At 39.0% G+C, this 18509-nt stretch overlaps 1 protein-coding gene across 4 annotated transcripts in view; it reads right to left on the bottom strand.

Moving 5' to 3' along the window:
- The window catches only part of CNTNAP4 (contactin associated protein family member 4), a 313027-nt gene that overhangs the window by 86297 nt on the left and 208221 nt on the right, over positions 1-18509 (bottom strand). For all 4 annotated transcript variants that reach the window (XM_061386803.1, XM_061386801.1, XM_061386802.1 and 1 more), the window contains exons 13-15: positions 14566-14763; positions 10804-10960; positions 4629-4756 (exon numbers count right to left, since the gene is read on the bottom strand). In XM_061386803.1, coding sequence (XP_061242787.1) covers positions 4629-4756; positions 10804-10960; positions 14566-14763 — 483 coding nt within the window. The remainder of the gene's footprint in view (positions 1-4628; positions 4757-10803; positions 10961-14565; positions 14764-18509) is intronic.

Below are 18509 nucleotides of genomic sequence, written 5' to 3'. Positions count from 1 at the left end.
TCATTTTTGCTTAAAAAAAGAAGTACCATTCTGGTGAATGATGTTGCTAATGGGACAGGTTATACATGTGTGAGGACAGAAAATATATGAAAAACCTCAGTAATTTCCTCTTCATTTCATTGTAAATTTATTTTAAAAATAAAGTCTTTAAAAATTAAGCAACAATAACTATCTGTACTATTATTAATGTTTAGTTGTGGGTTGTGATTTTTATGGTGTTTTTTTTTTTTCTGAGTCAGATGTACTGAGGATAATTTACACAGAATAAAACTGAGTAATTCTGTGTATTGCTCTAGGAATTTTGACAAATGCTTCAAGTCACGTAAGTTACCATAACACTCAAGACATAGAACATCTCCTTTACCTGTTCTCTTTTGTAAAATTCCTCTTGCCTTAAAGCGATTGGCAAAGAGATCTTTTTTTCTGTTCCTATGGTTTTGCTTTTTCCAGAATATCTTAGAAATTGAATGATCCAGCACAGAGCCTTTTAAGTCAGGCTTCTATTAGTCAGTACCATGCACTGAAGATTCATCCGTGCTGTTGGTGTGTATCAGAAGAGCACTTCTTTTTACTGTTTAGTAATATTCCATTGTACAGTGTAGATACACCACAGTAAAATGGAATGTTTATCCACTGGCTTATTCATTAAACCACTGGCTTATTCATTAAACCACTGACATTTGGGTGGTTTCCAGTTTTAGAAGACTATGCATAAAATCAATATAAACCTGTTCATACGGATATTTCATTTCTCTTCTGCAAATACCTAGGAGTGGGGTTGCTGGATCTTATAGTAAATGTGTGTTTAGATTTATAAAAAATTGCCAAAGTGACAGTACCATTTTGCACTTGGCACCAGCAATGCAAATTCCAGCTTCTCTATATTCTTGGCAGTTGATATTGTCAGTTTTTTTTTGTTTTATTATGTTTTTACAGTGTCAGCCATTCTGATAGCTATATACCGGTATCTTATTGTGGTGTTAAATGTAGTACATTTCCCTAATGACTAATGATATTGAAAATTTTTATGTGTTTCTTTGAAATCTGTGTATTTTATCTTACAAAATGTATGTGCAAATCATTTGCCCATTTGTTAATCTGAATTTTTTTTAATTGCACTGTTAGAAGGTTCTTCATATATTTAGCCTCTATCAGATATGGACTTTGCAAATGTATTTTCCCCATGTGTGACTCTTCTTCCCATTTTTTAAACAATGTCATGTTAAAAGCAGTTTTTAATTATGATGAACCTCAATTTATCATTTAAAAATTTATGGGTTATGCTTTTGATGCTCTATCTAAAAAATCTTTGCTTAACCCAAGGTCACTAAGATTTTCTTCCATATTTTCTTAGAGAAGTTTTATAGTTTGTGGGTTTACATTTAAGTTTATAATTAATTTGAATTATTTTTGGTATGCAGTTTGAAGTATGGTTGAAATTCTTCTGTTTTTGCAAATGGATTCTAATTCTGCTATAAAAAGGTACTTTTAAAATTTCAATTTTTCATTACTAACATATAGAGATATAATTTGTTTTTGCATATTGAACTTGCATCCTATTACCTTGCTAAACTTACTTTAAAAAAAAATATTCTTAGGAATTTTCTACCTAGAAAACCATGTCATCTATAAATGGAGACATTCTATTTCTTCCTTTCTAATCTATAGGCCTTGAATTCCTTTTCTTTACTTACTACTTGTGCTAGGACTCACAGTAGGATACTGAATAGGATTGGTGAGAACAGACATCTTTGTTTAGATCCTGATCTTAGAGAGGAAGTATTAAGTCTGTGACAATTCAGGATAAAGCTTTAGATTTTTAGATTTTCACAAATGTCTTTTAAAATATTGAGGAAGTTTAAGTTCCTAGTTTCCTTAATTTTTATAAATAGGATGTTGAATTCTTCCATTTACTTTTCACATATTTTTTTTCAAAAAACTTGTTTTCATATTCATAAATTCTTTAGGTCAACAATATTTATGAAGTTTTATATCTGCAGAACAACTTTAAAAAGGGGACTTTATCATTCATATCTTTTGTGCTTTTGGTAAAATGTTTAACAGTGTTATCTGTGACTTCTGACATTAAACAATAATACTAGTAGTAACAAAATTCCACACCCATCCACATTTTAAAAAATGAAAATAAATACTAGTAGTAACAAAATTCCACACCCATCCACATTTAAAAAAATGAAAATAAAGACTTGGAATTAGGAGCCAGCTAGCATCTGGTGCATCTGGTACCTGTGGGTCTCACTTATTTTTGTTTATTCATCCTGCTTTCTCAAGGCTTCTGGGTGGTTTTTTCTTTCCTAGAAAAACATGGCTAGATATAAAATTTTCAACCTATCTGGTTTGTGTGATAGGACCAAGATACTTTTCTTTTTATTTTCATCTTTCCATTTTTCTGTTCAAAGAAAATCTAAGAATTCTGTGCCTCAACGAATCATTCTTACTGTCTCAACAAATGGTGCCACCAGCTTTACTCAAGTCAGAAACCTGGAGGTCATCCTCATACCCTGTCACCCTCACCCCAAATCGTACTGAATTCACCTCCCTGACTGAGCCCCTTATCTAAGCCCCATGCCAACCATTGCCTAGTTCAAGCCTTCATAATTGTCCTTGTCTTACACTCAAAGGTCACTTTCCTGGATCATGAGAACTAAGCCAGTTCTCAGCCTTAAAGTATGCCAGTCCTAATTAGTGTTCCAGCCACAATGCCTTCAGGATAACTTTCACATAACTCACCTCTGCTTTTAAGGCCCACTTTGCATGATCCCGTATCTAGAAGCCCCACATCTGCCCCGTTTATCTCATTTGGAAAGGAAAATAAATAAATAAATAAATGTGTCTAGGGCTTTGCACCTTCAGAGGTGCAGGCTGCCCACACAGAGAAAACAGGCGGCATTCATTACTCTGATACTGCTGCTCTTCAGACAGGGCCATTTATGCAGAAAATGCTCTGTGAACTCACATGAGGATAAGCCCCAACCCTAAAGTAGATGTGGTGGACAGGAAGGCCAGGGAAAACTCGGGGACTGTTTCACTAATGTCTGAGGTAAACCCGCAGGTCTCCAAACCCTTACACTGTTTTTAATCCTTGTCCTAATATTGTGAGCCTCCCTCTGCACCCCCATTCTGGTAGCAGCTAAATGCTTGGTTTCTTAGCCTCTCGCCACAGACCTCAGGGACCAGATACGCCCTGTGGTGGAGGCTGTCGTGTGCACTGCAGGGTATTCACAGCATTTCTGGCCGCTCCCTCTGGATCCAGTAGCACTCAACCCCCCACAGCTGCAACAGCCAAGCACGTCTCCAGATATTGCCAAACGTTCCCTAAGGGAGTGAGTCGCCTGGGATGGAGAGGCCCTGCTCTGAGTGAAAAGACGCTGTGTGCTCAAGTTCAAGACGGGAAGTCTGCAAGAAAGAACCCCTAAGGAATCGAGTTGGCAGCAACCTCAGTCAAAGCAGAACAATTCCCCAGGGACAGTGGTAAATGGGGGGAGCCGGCCTAAGCCCCTGCAGCACTCAGATCAGAGCCAGCTGTGAGGAGTGCATGTGATGAATAGAACAATTTCTCCATTGTCACGCAAAATCATTGCGCTTCTCTGGATGCAGCCTGCGTTTACAACCTCATCTCTTTGTACATAACTTTTCCCTCCGTGAAATATCCTATGTCATCTTCAAGTGACTGTGTAAGGCCTACTGGCAGACCAAGAAGTTGAGATGATAAAGATTAGGGATGGGAGGTATAATGGCAGGCCATTTTTTTTTTTACAATGTACATACACCTTTTTATAGGTCAGTATCATCTTGGCTTTTTAGCGAAGCAACTTCTGCTATGCATCTCCATAAACTCAATGCATTGTCAGATCAACTCTTTCTCTGCTGAGCCTCTAGAATAAACCTTCATTTCAGGATATACTTTTAAGGTAAATAAATATTTCTTCTATTTGCATGTTAAGTTCTGGAAGTAACTAAAAGCATAAAAAAGTAATGAATCAGTCTCGAACCTAACTGACTTCAGAGAGGTTATAAATGGCCACATATGCTTATTTCTTTCTCTGCTTAAAATATGTATTTTCTGTGACACTATATTTTAACTAAAAAATTCCAGTTCAGAGTATTCATATATTGAATACACAAAACAGCAGGTCCCACTGATTTAGAGTAAGAACACACACACAAACTGGCAGGGGTAAAAAAAGAGAATGAAAGTTGAAATATGTTTGATTAAACTGACTTTGATTCTACTGATGTTCTAATTTCACCCCAGGCCCAACAGTAGAAAACTCACCATACATCCTTAATAATGTTATGCAGCACTGAGGTGTTCCTATATGGATAATGGCATGTAGACACTGAGGAAGGATGGAACGAATTTACGAACCAAACAGAGATGCTTTGTGGTTTCTTTCTCTTGGAATCTTAACAAGGCCCGCTGTCACGGCATTTGTTCTAGGGCTTTCCATCCTATAGGGGCACTTTGTTGACTGACTAGGGGGACGATTTCAGACACTGCTTATGGGTTTTCAAAAGAGAAGTCTGACTGATTATTATGTAGCAACACGGCTCTTAGGTGACACCTCTTTGCTCAGACACGCTGAGGGCGCGTCGCCATCACTTACTGTCTCCGCGGCACAGCAGAGGCCCCAGTTTATACGCTGCTTCTGAGTGCGGCCGGCCAGTGTCTGTGATCACAATCCTGGTCACCGGCAGATGCTCCTTGTAGGAGAGGAACCCAGTGTCATTGGTCCTGAAAGACAGTAACAACAACAAGGTTCTTAAACTATTCTGATTAACAGAGTTAGAAAGGAAACAACAGTCCTTATTGCATTTCAAAGCCAAGATGTCCTGAGCTGAATGGGGACCCATAAAAGGGATGGGAGCAAAGGGCTCATCTGAGGATGAAAAAACAGGGCAGCGTTTTAGCGTTCCTTGCAGTCCGAATATAGCTGGTGCTTTTAAGTTCTGTTGGCCACTTTTTGCCTTTTAAATGAGATGGTTAATCCATTGCCATTTAATGTAATGATTGATAGTGGGTTTTTAGATCTATCGTTTTGGTATTTATTTCTTATTTTTCCTCCCACAGGACATCTTGTATTTCTGCTCCCCACTTCATGCCTCCTCTTGGTTTACTCCATATTTCTTTTGGTGTTCAATTTTATTTTTTCACTCACTCTTTAGCTATATATCTGCTTATTTTATTTTAATATTTGCTTCATGGATTATAAGATGCATCCTTAATTCATCACAGTCTACTTAGATTTTATGTTGTATTACTTAAAATGTCATAAGCTTACTATGGGATAATTTTTAACACCCTTCCTACACAAACACCTGTTCTTTATGCCATAGTTGCAATATATTTTAAATCCAGATGCTACAAGCTTTATAATACAATTAAATAGTGAATTTTAATTTATTTAATCAAGAGAAAAATTTAAACACTGCTTTTTCCATTTACTGACATATTCATGATTCCCAGTGCCCTTCATTCCTGCCTGAAGATCTATTTTAAATGGTCTGTTTAGCCTGAAGAATTTCCATCACTATTTCTTATGGTACAGTTCTGCTGACAACAAATTCTCTCTGCATTTGTTTAATCTGAACAGGACTTTATTTTACTTTCATTTGTGAAATGTATTTTTGTCCTCTGTCAAAGTCTAGGTCGATACTGCCTTCTCTTTCCCCACAAAAGGTGTCATTTCATTGTCTTCTGATGTGAGGTCACCTTCATTTGCATCCTGATTACCCTGTGTGGAAGGTGTTCCACCAGATTCACCCAAACTGGCTCCTTTCAAAACATCATTGAAGTTGTATTAGTTATCTGTTGATACTAATGCATAACAAATTATCCCCCAAAACAAAGTGGTGACTTAAGACATTTTATATAATCTGTGATTCTTCTGCTTTATGACCCTCTGGTTCAGCATCTCAAGGCTACACTCAAAGTGTTGGCAGGGATTGAAGTCAACTCAGTGCTCGGGTGGGGAAGGCTCACTCCTGTGGCTACTGGCAGTATTCTACTACTTGCTGGGCACTGAACTGAAAGCCTTGGGTATTCACCAGCTGCTGGTTGAGGGTGACCCTCGAATCTTTGTCCACAACAGCTCACAACATGGCAGGCTGCTGTATCAAACAAGAAGGCTGGAAGATGCAGAGAGTGAATTTCAAGCATGTTAGAAGTCATGGTCTTTTGTAACTCAGTCTCTGAAGTGACATCTCATCATTTTACCATATACTATTCTTTAAAAGCAAGTCACAAGGTCCATGCAACACACGAGAGAAGGAAATTACACAGTGGTGTGAATAACAGGCAGTGTGGATAACTGGGGGCCATCTCGGGGGCTCGCTTCCAGAGATGTTTATTAAGCAAATTTGAGAGATTTTCAGCCATGGTTTCATCAAACGATATATACTTTTGCCTCATTTTATTTCCTGCTGCTCTGGGACGCCAATTTCTTGCCTGTTAAATCATAGATATTTTCCCACAAGCCACAAAGGGTCTGTCAATTTTTCTTTCAATTTTTTTTTTCCTGCATTCTTCAGATTGAATGATTTATACTGATCTGTCTTCAGGTTTACTGAAGATTTCTTTTGCTAACCCCCATAACAGTTGAAATCTATGCAGTGAATATTTAACTTCAGATGTTGTATTTTTCTGTTCTAAAATGTACATTTGCTTCTTTAATAAAGTTCTCATTTATCTGCTTAGAATACCCTTGGTTCCTTTGTGATTATTTTTACCTTTAATTTTTTATACATTTTTTTAAGAGTTGATTTAATATGTTTGCCTGCTAATAAGACACCAGTGACCCAGCACCTGTTTCTGCTAGAACTTTTATTTTCTTGACTTTGGATCAAAGTTTGCTATTTTTTTTTTTTTTGAATAAGCAACCATTGCTATAATATTTTGGATTTTATGGGTGATACACTGTAGATTCTAGAATCTGCTTTCCTTCTCAGAAGGCTAGGTTTTTGTTTTCACAAACAGTTAAATCACAACCTTATCACAATAAACGCTGGAGGCTTGTTTTTACTTCATCAGGGTGGGCCTGGGTCAGTTTCACTGGTAGTTTTCAATCATACTCAGTTTGGGGACATAGTCTTTGCTGTAAAGTCCTGGACCTTCTGTCATTTCTATTTCTAGGGCTTTACGAAGCCCAAGTCAGCCAAGGAGACTCACACTCCCAATCTGGTCTCTCTGGTGGTTGCTGCTGAAGTCCCTGTATCGCGGGATCAGTGGTCCAACTGCATCTCTCTGCTTGGTTCCTAGAAATCGCCCCTGTGCACGTGTAGCTCAGAGGTCAGGGTTCTAGAGTAGCTGATACAGTGGTCTCCTCTCAAGTGGTTTTCTCCATTCCGAAATGTCCAGAAATCCATTTCCAGTCATTCTGGTTGCTTTGAATCTTCCTCTGATACCTGTAGCCGCCCCCCACCCCCACCCCGCACCCAGACTCTAGTAATCTCTTTGAGTTCTAGCCACCCTGTGGCAGGTGATCTGGTGAGTAGTTTCAGAGAAAAGGCATCTAAACATAAATCTCATCCATGGATACTCCCTTCTTTGAAGGGCTGAAGGCTCACAACCCTGGGAGTTTCTGCCTACATTTGGTTATTTTCCACTTGCTTCAAGTTCAGTTCAGTTCAGTTCAGTCACTCAGTCCTATCTGACTCTTTGTGACCCCATGAACTGTAGCACACGATTCACGGGGTGGCAAAGAGTCAGACACGACTGAGCGACTGAACTGAACTGAACTGAACTGTAGCATGCTAGGCCTACCTGTCCATCACCAACTCCTGGAGTTTACCCAAACTCATGTTTATTGAGTCAGTGATGCCATCCAACATTCTCATCCTCTGTCGTCCCCTTCTTCTCCTGCCCTCAATCTTTCCCAGCACCAGGGTCTTTTCAAATGAGTCAGCTCTTCGCATCAGGTGGCCAAAGTATTGGAGTTTCAGTTTCAATATCAGTCCTTCCAGTACACACTCAGGACTGATCTCCTTTAGGATGGACTGGTTGATCTCTTTCCAGTCCAAGGGACTCTCAAGAGTCTTCTCCAACACCACAGTTCAAAAGCTTCAATGCTTCTGTGCTCAGCTTTCTTTATAGTCCAACTCTCACATCCATACATGACCACTGGAAAAACCATAGCCTTGACTAGACGGACCTTCGTTGGCAAAGTAATATCTCTGCTTTTGAACATGCTATCTAGGTTGGTCATAACTTTCCTTCCAAGGAATAAGCCTCTTTTCATTTCATGCCTGCAATCACCATCTACAGTGATTTTTCAGCCCCAAAAAATAAAGTCAGCCACTGTTTCCACTGTTTCCCCATCTATTTGCCATGAAGTGATGGGACTGGATGCCATGATCTTAGTTTTCTAAATGTTGAGTTTTAAACCAACTTTTTCACTCTCCTCTTTCACTTTCATCAAGAGGCTTTTTAGTTCCTCTTCACTTTCTGCCATAAAGATGGTGTCATCTGCATATCTGAGGTTATTGATATTTCTCCCAGCAATCTTGATTCTAGCTTGCGCTTCTTCCAGCCCAGTGTTTCTCATGATGTACTCTGCATAGAAGTTAAATAAGTAGGGTGATAATATACAGCCTTGATGGACTCCTTTTCCTATTTGGAACCAGTCTGTTCTTCCATGTCCAGTTCTAACTATTGCCTCCTGACCTGCATACTGGTTTCTCAAGAGGCAGGTCAGGTGGTCTGGTATTCCCATCTCTTTCAGAACTTTCCAGTTTATTGTGATCCACACAGTAAAGGCTTTGGCATAGTCAATAAAGCAGAAATAGATGTTTTTCTGGAACTCTCTTGCTTTTTCGATGATCCAGTGGATGTTAGCAATTTGATCTCTGGTTCCTCTGCCTTTTCTAAAACCAGATTGAACATTTGGAAGTTCACAGTTCATGTATTGCTGAAGCCTGGCTTGGAGAATTTTGAGCATTACTTTACTAGCATGTGAGATGAGTGCAATTGTGTGGTAGTTTGAGCATTTTTTGGCATTGCCTTTCTTTGGGATTGGAATGAAAACTGACCTTTTCCAGTCCCATGGCCACTGCTTAGTTTTCCAAATTTACTGACATATTGAGTGTAGCACTTTCACAGCATCATCTTTCAGGATTTGAAATAGCTCAACTGGAATTCCATCACCTCCACTAGCTTTGTTTGTAGTGATGCTTCCTAAGGCCCACTTGACTTCACGTTCCAGGATGTCCAGCCCTAGGTGAGTGATCACACCATCGTGATTATCTGAGTCACGAAAATCTTTTTTGTACAGTTCTTCTGTGTATTCTTGCCACCTCTTTTTAATATCTCTGCTTCCTTTAGGTCCATACCATTTCTGTCCTTTATTGAGCCCATCTTTGCATCAAATATTCCTTGGTATCTCTAATCTTCTTGAAGAGATCACTAGCCTTTCCTATTCTATTGTTTCCTCTATTTCTCTGCATTGATGGCTAAGGAAGGCTTTCTTATCTCTCCTTGCTTCAAGTAGGTGTTTGTAATAAATAGTTTTCCTGGGATTATAAATGTTATCTGGGGTTAGGTTAGTTCTACACAAGCTACGTTAGCATAAGCGGAATTTAATATGAAAAGTTTCAAAATCTTATTTTTAAATCTTATTTTTAATGAATAAAATGTCATGCAGAGATAGAGTTATTGGTGACTGATGTTGCTGTTTAGTTGCCACGTCATGTCTGATTCTTTAGTGACCCCATGGACTGTAGCTGCCAGGCTCCTCTGTCCATGGGCTTTCCCAGGCAAGAACACTGGAGTGGGCTGCCATTTGCTTCTCCAAGCACTCTTCCTGACCCCAGGACTGACCCCGCATCTCCTGCGTTGGCAGGTAGATTCTTTACCAGTGAGCCACCTGGAGGGAAGCCTACTGGTGATTAGATTAATTTAAAAAAAATTTATTCACATTTTAAAACACACTGTGGGCATTTGTGTATGTGTGTGTGTGTATGTGTGTGTGAAGGCAGCAAGAAGAAAAAAGTATCTTCCAAAAATAGAAAATTTGAAAAACCAGACTTTAAGTAAGAGAGACAATGTTCTTCATGATGAACACATAACAATAAAAGTACAATAATGACTGCATACAGATGCCTCCTTTAAAGGCATAAAATAATCTGCTTTTTGATATAACACAGTCTTTGATATTTTTCAAATGAATAAATGTAATGTCAAATGAATAAATAAAGCATTTCAAGCTCAATATAAAATCTAAATATTATAGATTTCCTTTTCAAAATATGATTAACAGAATATCAGTTTTTCATAGTATAATGCATCCTTTAAGAAAATAAAAGAGCTACATGTTTAAGTAATTGTGGGAAAGTCTAGGCTTACATATTTAAAGAGAAGAGATTAACATATTTGAAAAGATATGTTAGTATTAAATATATTTATTTAAATATAATTTATGTAAATTTTAATATATTTATGTAACTATGTTTTGAGAATATAATTCTTAATTATACTTAATTTCAAAGATAATGATAATTGACTCAAAATGAAAAGCAAGCATGAAACAGATGCTTCTGTTTCATCATATTACAAAAATAAAAGGTGCATGACTCATGCTCTATTACCACAAAATTCAAATAAAAAGATCATGATCTTCCCATTTAGAAGTCAGATTAGTTGCAATACATTTCATCAAAACATATCTTTATCTAATTTCTTCACTGTACTAAGTTGTTCAGTATCTACCTACTTATATATGTGGCAGTGACTTATTTTAAAAAATTAATAATAAACTTGATTTTGCATAAGGAAATCATAAAAATCACCATTCATTCCGGTCAGCGTCACAGTTGCAGTAATACTGAGAATCAACGCAGTTCCCCTCCAATCCACAAGTACATTTTTGAGGATCAGGCAAAGAACCTCCCCAGTAAGTTTGTGTTTCGTTGGTTCTTCCAACCCACCAGCTCAGAGGGGCTCCATCTGAAAAATAAAGGTGAGAAAAACGACATCTGCTTTGTAACCCGTGACCTTCCATCCCAGTATAATTCCCTTCTTTCCCAAATCATTAAAAAGAATGAAAGGAGGAAAGACTGGTTTGATGTAGTGATATTCCAAACTTCATAACTGATGGTATTTCCTTAAGAAAGCTTTTTTAAAAAGATATTTCATTATTTAAGCTTAAATTATTGATATATTTTTCTTTGAGTAGGAAAGAAACCAGCAGTTTCTATTTAATTCAGGCATAATATAAAAAAAATGTATTGAGAGTTCACACACGCCATTTCTTTAAAAATAATTTTTTGAAACAACAAGGCATCAAATTATAATCCACAGTAATTAACATATGAGAAACAAAATTGATTTGAGAACATAATATGCCTACTAGAACATTATGAAATGCTGTGTAAAGTCAGTGATTTATCTCAATATACTTATCGACTAAAGATAAACTAGCTGTTTAGGCATGGTATGGCATTCCCTCGCTATGATTCAAGATATATTCGAAAGTACATATTTTTTCTTCTGTTTACTGGCTTGGCTACTTCTTCAGAGACTACAGAAATAACACTGAAAGATCTTTATGCCCAAAGCAAATACGACACTCAAAAACAAAGGTTCCCTCAACCAAATGCATTTCTTTCTATGATGAATGTTCAGTTACCAGCTCCTTCACAGAGCTAAGACTAAAATGATGCCAAGAAGCTAGAGCAAGGAATAGATGGAACATTTAGATATGGTTTGCAGGAAATCTGTCTTAGGGGAAAAACGAGTTAGAGGGGAAAAATCGCAGTCACTGGAGAGTCAGGGTGTGAGACGAAGGCAACATCAAATCAGTCAGCTCCTCAAAGGTGCGCGATCATCTTTCCACTGACTTTCAAACCTTTCAAGTTGTGGCCACTAGCCTTACTTTTACTAATTTCTCCCTTACTTACAAATGCCAATGCTCATAAATCTTACTATTACATTGGATCTGTGCTAATGCAGGTAAGTTCTCACTCAGCATTACTATACATTCCTGTGCACCGTGCCAAGAAATCAAGGAGCTGTTGGAGGCTAATGTTAACGTACTACTCAATATCAACAATCTTCATTCTCTTTAACTGCATGATTAACTCATCAACTGAAGGCAAAACCTACTTGAAACATTTACTAGATCTATTTCGACATACTGCTTAAAACATTATGTGGTTATAGATTTTTAAAAAATAAATCATTATTCTTAAATACTGAATAGTATTTTCACATCTAAATTTGCTATCTTCCCTAGGAAGTAGAAACCACTGAATATTTTAAGGATACCAAATACCTCTGATTTCCTTAGTCTTATTGAAGTGTCCTAAAGAATTTATATAAGAAAGAATTAAGAAAAGCATGAGAAAATTTTAAAGTTGAAATTAAAATGATGAAATATCAGGAATGACGGTGGATCACCTCTACTCCCATAGTTATGAATAAAATTCCAAATGGCTTGAGTATTCCCACTGACCACCCTTGCAGTGTGCCGAGCTGGAGGACCCATATCTCGCTGGAAACATTTTCATAAACATCTCCACTTTATTCATCCACAATCACAGCACCATTATTGCTTGACGCTGTTATAGTTTCAAGATTTGAAACTGTAAATTTAACTTGTCTCACACCACCTTCCTGATCTTTCCCGTACATTCCTTATTACAACCTCAAAATCCAAACTGTTCCCTCTTTTCCACCTCAAATCCATTCTATATGGATTCTAGGGTCATGGATCTAAAGAAAATCTGTGTATTCAATGGATACCCCCAACCCCGGTTCTAGAGCCTTCTAGAGTTTACTATTCTCTTCACCAGTGGCTCCCAAGCCTGGCTGAAACACCTGGGGAGCCTCAAGAGCAAGATGTGCGGTGCCACCAGCCCTGACGCAGGAAACGCCTTCACAGTCACTGTCATCCCCTCGTCATCGTGTGGGGCTCGGCTCGCTCACTAGCATCCTTGGGGATTTTGTTTTCTGGTTCTTTTAGAGTTTGACTCATTTGTGACTCTGACCATTGCCTTTCCTTTTCTTTCTTCTCTAGTCAAGCAACTTAGTTCCATTTTGTTTCATCACGTTCATTTACCCTTCTGTATTTATGTTCTCTTTCCTCTTAGAAGGGTTTCCCTTGTGGCTCAGCTGGTAAAGAATCTGCCTGCAATGCGGGAGACCTGGGTTCAATTCCTGGGTTGGAAAGATCCCCTGGAGAAGGAAAATGCTACCCTCTTCAGTATCCTTTCTTCATGGGGTCACAAAGAGTCGGACACGACTGAGTGAGTTTCAATTTTCCTCTTAGACTACACTTCCATACTTGCTTATCTATTTTTATAGATTCCAAGATAGATATTCACTAACAATGAACCATCAGTCTCATACTAAACTGGTAGGATCACTGTAAGCATGATGCACTGGAGAGCTGGAAAGAGAGGTGAGTGAAGTGAAGTTGCTCAGTCATGTCTGACGCTTTGCTACCACATGGACTGTAGCCCACCAGGCTCCTCAGTCCATGGAATTTTCCAGGCAAGAGCACTGGAGTGGGTTGCCATTTCCTTCTCCAGGGGATCTTCCCAACCCAGGGATCAAACCCGGGTCTCCCACATTGCAGGCAGACGCTTTACTGTCTGAGCCACCAGGGAAGCTCACTTCAATTTCACTTTGTATGTGTTATCCCACCCTCCACCTGGTGGCATGGAGGTGTCTAGACAGAAGAGTCTGTATTGGACAGAGGATCGAGGAGGACATCAGAGCTTCTTAAACAGTACAGGGTCCTGATGGAAGCAGTGTTTCTTAAAGGTTAATTTTCTTTACACAGATTAATCATGTGGATGCTACATTGGGTGGGTAGGAGATAAGGACTGATGGCCAGTTGAGAGGCCAGTAGGAAAGGTCTTGCAATAGCTTCATGTATCCGGTCATTAAAGCCTACATGGAGGCAGACCTGGTGGAACTCCAGATAGTCTCACATAATGAGACGTTCTAAAGGGAGAAAACACAAACTAGAATCAGAATTTAGGAGCAGAAACTGATTATTAAAGGTAGAATAAGAGAAAGAGTTAAACATGGTTTTCTGATTCCTATTTGAGCTACTGGGAAAAAAAAAAAGCCATGTTTCCAGCAGCCTGCTCTAATTTTCAGTTATACCCAGAGGGTAACTTGTCAACAATCCGTGAAAGAGTCACACGGAAGAGTCACTTTCAGAAAACGGAGTCATATTTTTATTAGCTCTTTCCCATGATAAAAACAAACTGAATGTGTCAGTTGCCCTTTACAAGGGACCGACACTGAGCATTCACCGAGTGTAAGGAGGAAGCCCTTTCTGTGCAGCCCTCCAACTGAAGCCAGAGAGAGACGCCAGAGACAATCAAGGCTTTGAACAAAGCTCAGTGTCAGCTGACCTTGTTCTTTTCTTCAGGCAACAGCATCTCCGTGACTTCCCGACTGTGACAGGCTTGCTAAACACTTGGGGAGCACACGCCCTGGGTAGCTCTTTGCCAGCACCTTGGCACAATTAAACTCTGCAGGAGCTGATGCAGTAAGGCACCCCATGGGTAGGGGGATGGATGCCCCAGTTCACTTACCTTCCTTGCTTACAAGCCGCGACTTCTTGCAGTAGTAGGTCAGCTCCTGTTCACAGTGCTCTGCGCGGTTAATGGTGGCCTGGAGTTGCTCCATGCTGGCCACATACTCGAAAAACCCAATGTAAGGGTTCTCTGGGTTGGTATTTCGGACTCTTGTGACATCAGAGCCATTGTGCTGTATGATGGTCCACGCAGTTTCTTGTATGCAGAAATGGGGGAAGAAAGAGAGGAGACCATCACTAGTCTGCAAAAGTTAAAATAAATAAAGAAAATCAAAATCACCTTTTATCTGAGTCAAATTTTTCTAGTCATCAAACCTCTCTGAGAGGTAGAATCAATACAAATGGATTCTTAAAATTTTTAAATTATAGTAAAATGATTATTTTCCCTGAAGTTTATATGATTGCCATGCATTTGCAGTGTTTTTATTCTACTTTTTCATATAATTCAGCCAGAAAGTATTCATGGTAAAAATATTAAGAAAACTGATTATTAAATTTTGTACATTTCATCAAATCTGACATTCTACTTTTAAAAGATGCATCATTAATTTTGTTTAAGAAAGAAAAGAATAATGCTGCCTATTATAACTGTAAAACACTGCTGATTGTTGATACATCCTGAATTCAGAGATGTTACAGTATGAAAAAAATGCATCTTTGAGTCTTTAAAATATTTTAAATTACATAACATAAGCAATGATTTATCCATCCTTGGAAATCATCCATGCTGCCAGCAAAAAGAAAGTCAACTTTTTATGGCCCATATATCTCCCTTCAGACAACTTTTAATTATGCGTGTACATCTATTTCCTTTTTAAATCAAGCTTCAGAGCACTTTTTTTTAATAATATGGGAAAATGTACAAAATATCAAAATGGGGAATGCAGGATACAAAACTATATGTAATATGATTAATCTACCTACACAAACACATACACATCACTACATATTCATAGGAGACAGATGCTAGGAAATTACACCAGGATTACACCTATTTCTTTTAAAGTCAAATTTGAAATATTCATTTAGGTACCATGTGACCTGCACAGTTATGCAGTGCAATAGCAAGTTATGCTTCTGAATACGTGGCACAGTATCAGCATCTTGACTCACAAGAAAAATAAAACATCTCTGCGTATGTGCGAGTCCTGAATGTCTGCAGACATTTCCATCACACTGATTACCAAAATTATTTAGATGAAATAAAAACCCTACAAGGGTTGTAACAGAAGATAGACATATTGTATCTGTCTTTCAACTTTCCCAGCAATCAACTTCATATTATATTTACCATGATATACGCAGGCCTAAGAACACATTAATCAAAAGGCCTCTGATTTAATAGGTGAGAAACAGATTGGAAGTTGTCAAAACTCTGCTATAAATGTGCCGTTAAGTCACATAACTCTTTGGTATTACAGAGGAAGAATCTAAATTGGAGGAAAACAGTCGGTAGAGATACCCAGCCCCCCTGTTTTCAGAGAATACATTCACATGGATCAACACAATCAGAGCAAGGAATTCCACTCCCACCCCTCTCCTGGTCATCAGAATTTTGAATGGAGAAGCCTGTTAAATAAATGAGACACGAGGCAAATTTGACAGCCATATTCTCTTCCATGAGTGGAACATAATTTTTCTCTGAAACCATAGCCTTTTATAGCAATAAAACCATTGCTTTCATTTCCACCTTGAATTTCAGCTGACTGAAAAGCCTGATCAGTAAATTGTCTTCCTCAAAGAGGACATGATATACAAGCTAGTGAAATTAATTATGGATGGCCAGACAGCAGGACAGCGAGAAGATCACCAGGAGACCCGAGTTTGCGGATCTGGCATGGGTCAGCACCCTTAAGAAAGTCAGGTGAAATCTGAGCTTCCATTTCCAAATTCTAAAAAAAAAAGGTAGGGGGGAGAATATAGGAGACAATCTATTAAGTCTGAAATTCTATCATTTTAGCCACACAGTCTTGGCTATTAGAAATTTAAGATTATTAACTGGGCAAATGTGTTAACCTAGCCTCTGCTGGACTCTGCTTTTATTATTCAGCAGAACCATTCATCCTTTCTTGTAGGGAATCAATGGCATGGGTGAAGCAGCTCATCTCTGGCTGAGTAGCTGTCAAAAGAGCTGGACAATAAATCTACTTGAAGCCTTTGTCTCTTTGCCTTTCAGGTCATCCTTAGAGGGACTTCCCTATCGTTTAGCATCCTCTGGGTCATGATGAACACATCATGTTCTTTCAAGGTCTCTTAAGGTGGTGTAAGAAATCCAAGGCCACAGTGCACGTCAGCTGCTAAAGGGCAGCTCAGAGAAATGTCTCCTTTTGAAATTCTAAAATTTCCATATTATGATAGTTTCTGCAAGCGAGTTCACTTTCAATAAAAGGTGCTACAAAGATGAAGCTATGCGGACACTGCACTTATCAGCAATTAAGATGTCCAGGGCAAAGGAGAGAGAATGAAAGCATCACAGTGGATTCTGGGCAATGGACGTGAGGGCCCAACATCCAGGCTCCATTTCTCATGTGTTTTACTAACAGAGGAATCTCTGCAAACTGTCATACTGTTCTTTTGGACATGATCATGGTATCCAATGTTTCTACAAATACCTGCTTAGAAATTACAACTATAAAAGACAAAGACTTCACTATGTGTAATTCAGTGTTCTGTGATTTATTAAATCGGGTTTTCCCACTGGTCTGTAAGCTCTACTAGAAGAATGATGGATTCTAACTCGCTAATCATAGCACCTCTAGTGTGTGGCTGGGCACAACGTGCAGAGAAAGACACTAGTTACTGAAGGGATAAATAAATGAGTGACTAGAACCAAAGCACTGCCCAGACTAGAGCACAGTCTTCCAGGCGATCTGTGTGATTCTCCTTTTAGCTGCTTTCGAACTTTGGAAATAGTAGACATCTGATGCGACTGCAAAATAATGCTAAGGCTGCAGCTGTGAAGGGTATGAGACCTCCCACTTGCAAGCTAACAAGTTATCTTGCCTTCTATGTGCGCACTAGAGTTGCACCATGACACAGGGACCCCTAAAATACGAGACCTGGAGCTTACAGAGGATGGCTGGCACACCTCCACCCCTCCTAAGAGTGAGAGAGGACTCTGGAATGCAACAAATCTTCTTCAAGGAGGAGGCGGGCAGTCCTCAGGTGTTTATCACTCTTAGAAGGTAGGCAAATAAATCTGGAGGAGATAAGCTTTGAATTTCTCCAGAGAAGTCCACTATCTCTAACTTGTAAGACATATTTAATCATCCTTTAACACAGACTTACTTTGTTGTTGTTGTTGTTTGTTTTGCTTAGCAAGAAAGTCATTGTTTCCTTACAACAAGTAATTGCTGTCTACAGGCTGGCAAATCTACCTGCTAGAGGCTGTCTGGGTTCCTCTGCTGTGGAAGAAGCTGGTTTTGCCTCCACTGGCACAGTCATTTCAGTATTACCGAGGTAGAGATATATCTGTTCTTTGAAACTGCTTACAACTGGCTATTACATCTTACCAGTTTCCTCATTAGTAAAGTGAAAGTGAAAGTCGCTCAGTCGTGTCCGCCTCTTTGCAACCCCATGGACTGTACAGTCCATGGAATTCTCCAGGCCAGAATACTGGAGTGGGCAGCTGTTCCCGTCTCCAAGGGATCTTCCAAACCCAGGGACTGAACCTAGGTCTCCTGCATTGCAGGCAGATTCTTTACCAGCCAAGCCACCAGGGAAGCCTCCTCATTAGTAAAGTGAAAGGGAAAGTGAAATCACTCAGTTATGTCCGACTCTTTGCGACCCCATGGACTGAGGCCTACCTGGCTCCTCCGTCCATGGGATTTTCCAGGCAAAGGTACTGGAGTGGGGTGCCATTGCCTTCTCCAGAGGATCTTCCATTATTAGTAAGGTAAACATTACATAAAATCTTCAAAACGTGTTTAGCTTTTATTTTTT

This window comes from Bos javanicus, chromosome 18 (genome assembly GCF_032452875.1).
Source record: "Bos javanicus breed banteng chromosome 18, ARS-OSU_banteng_1.0, whole genome shotgun sequence".
In the NCBI taxonomy this organism is placed as follows: Eukaryota; Metazoa; Chordata; class Mammalia; order Artiodactyla; family Bovidae; genus Bos; species Bos javanicus.
Note: the sequence above shows the minus strand (reverse complement) of the source record. Positions and strands in the feature narration are given on the sequence as shown.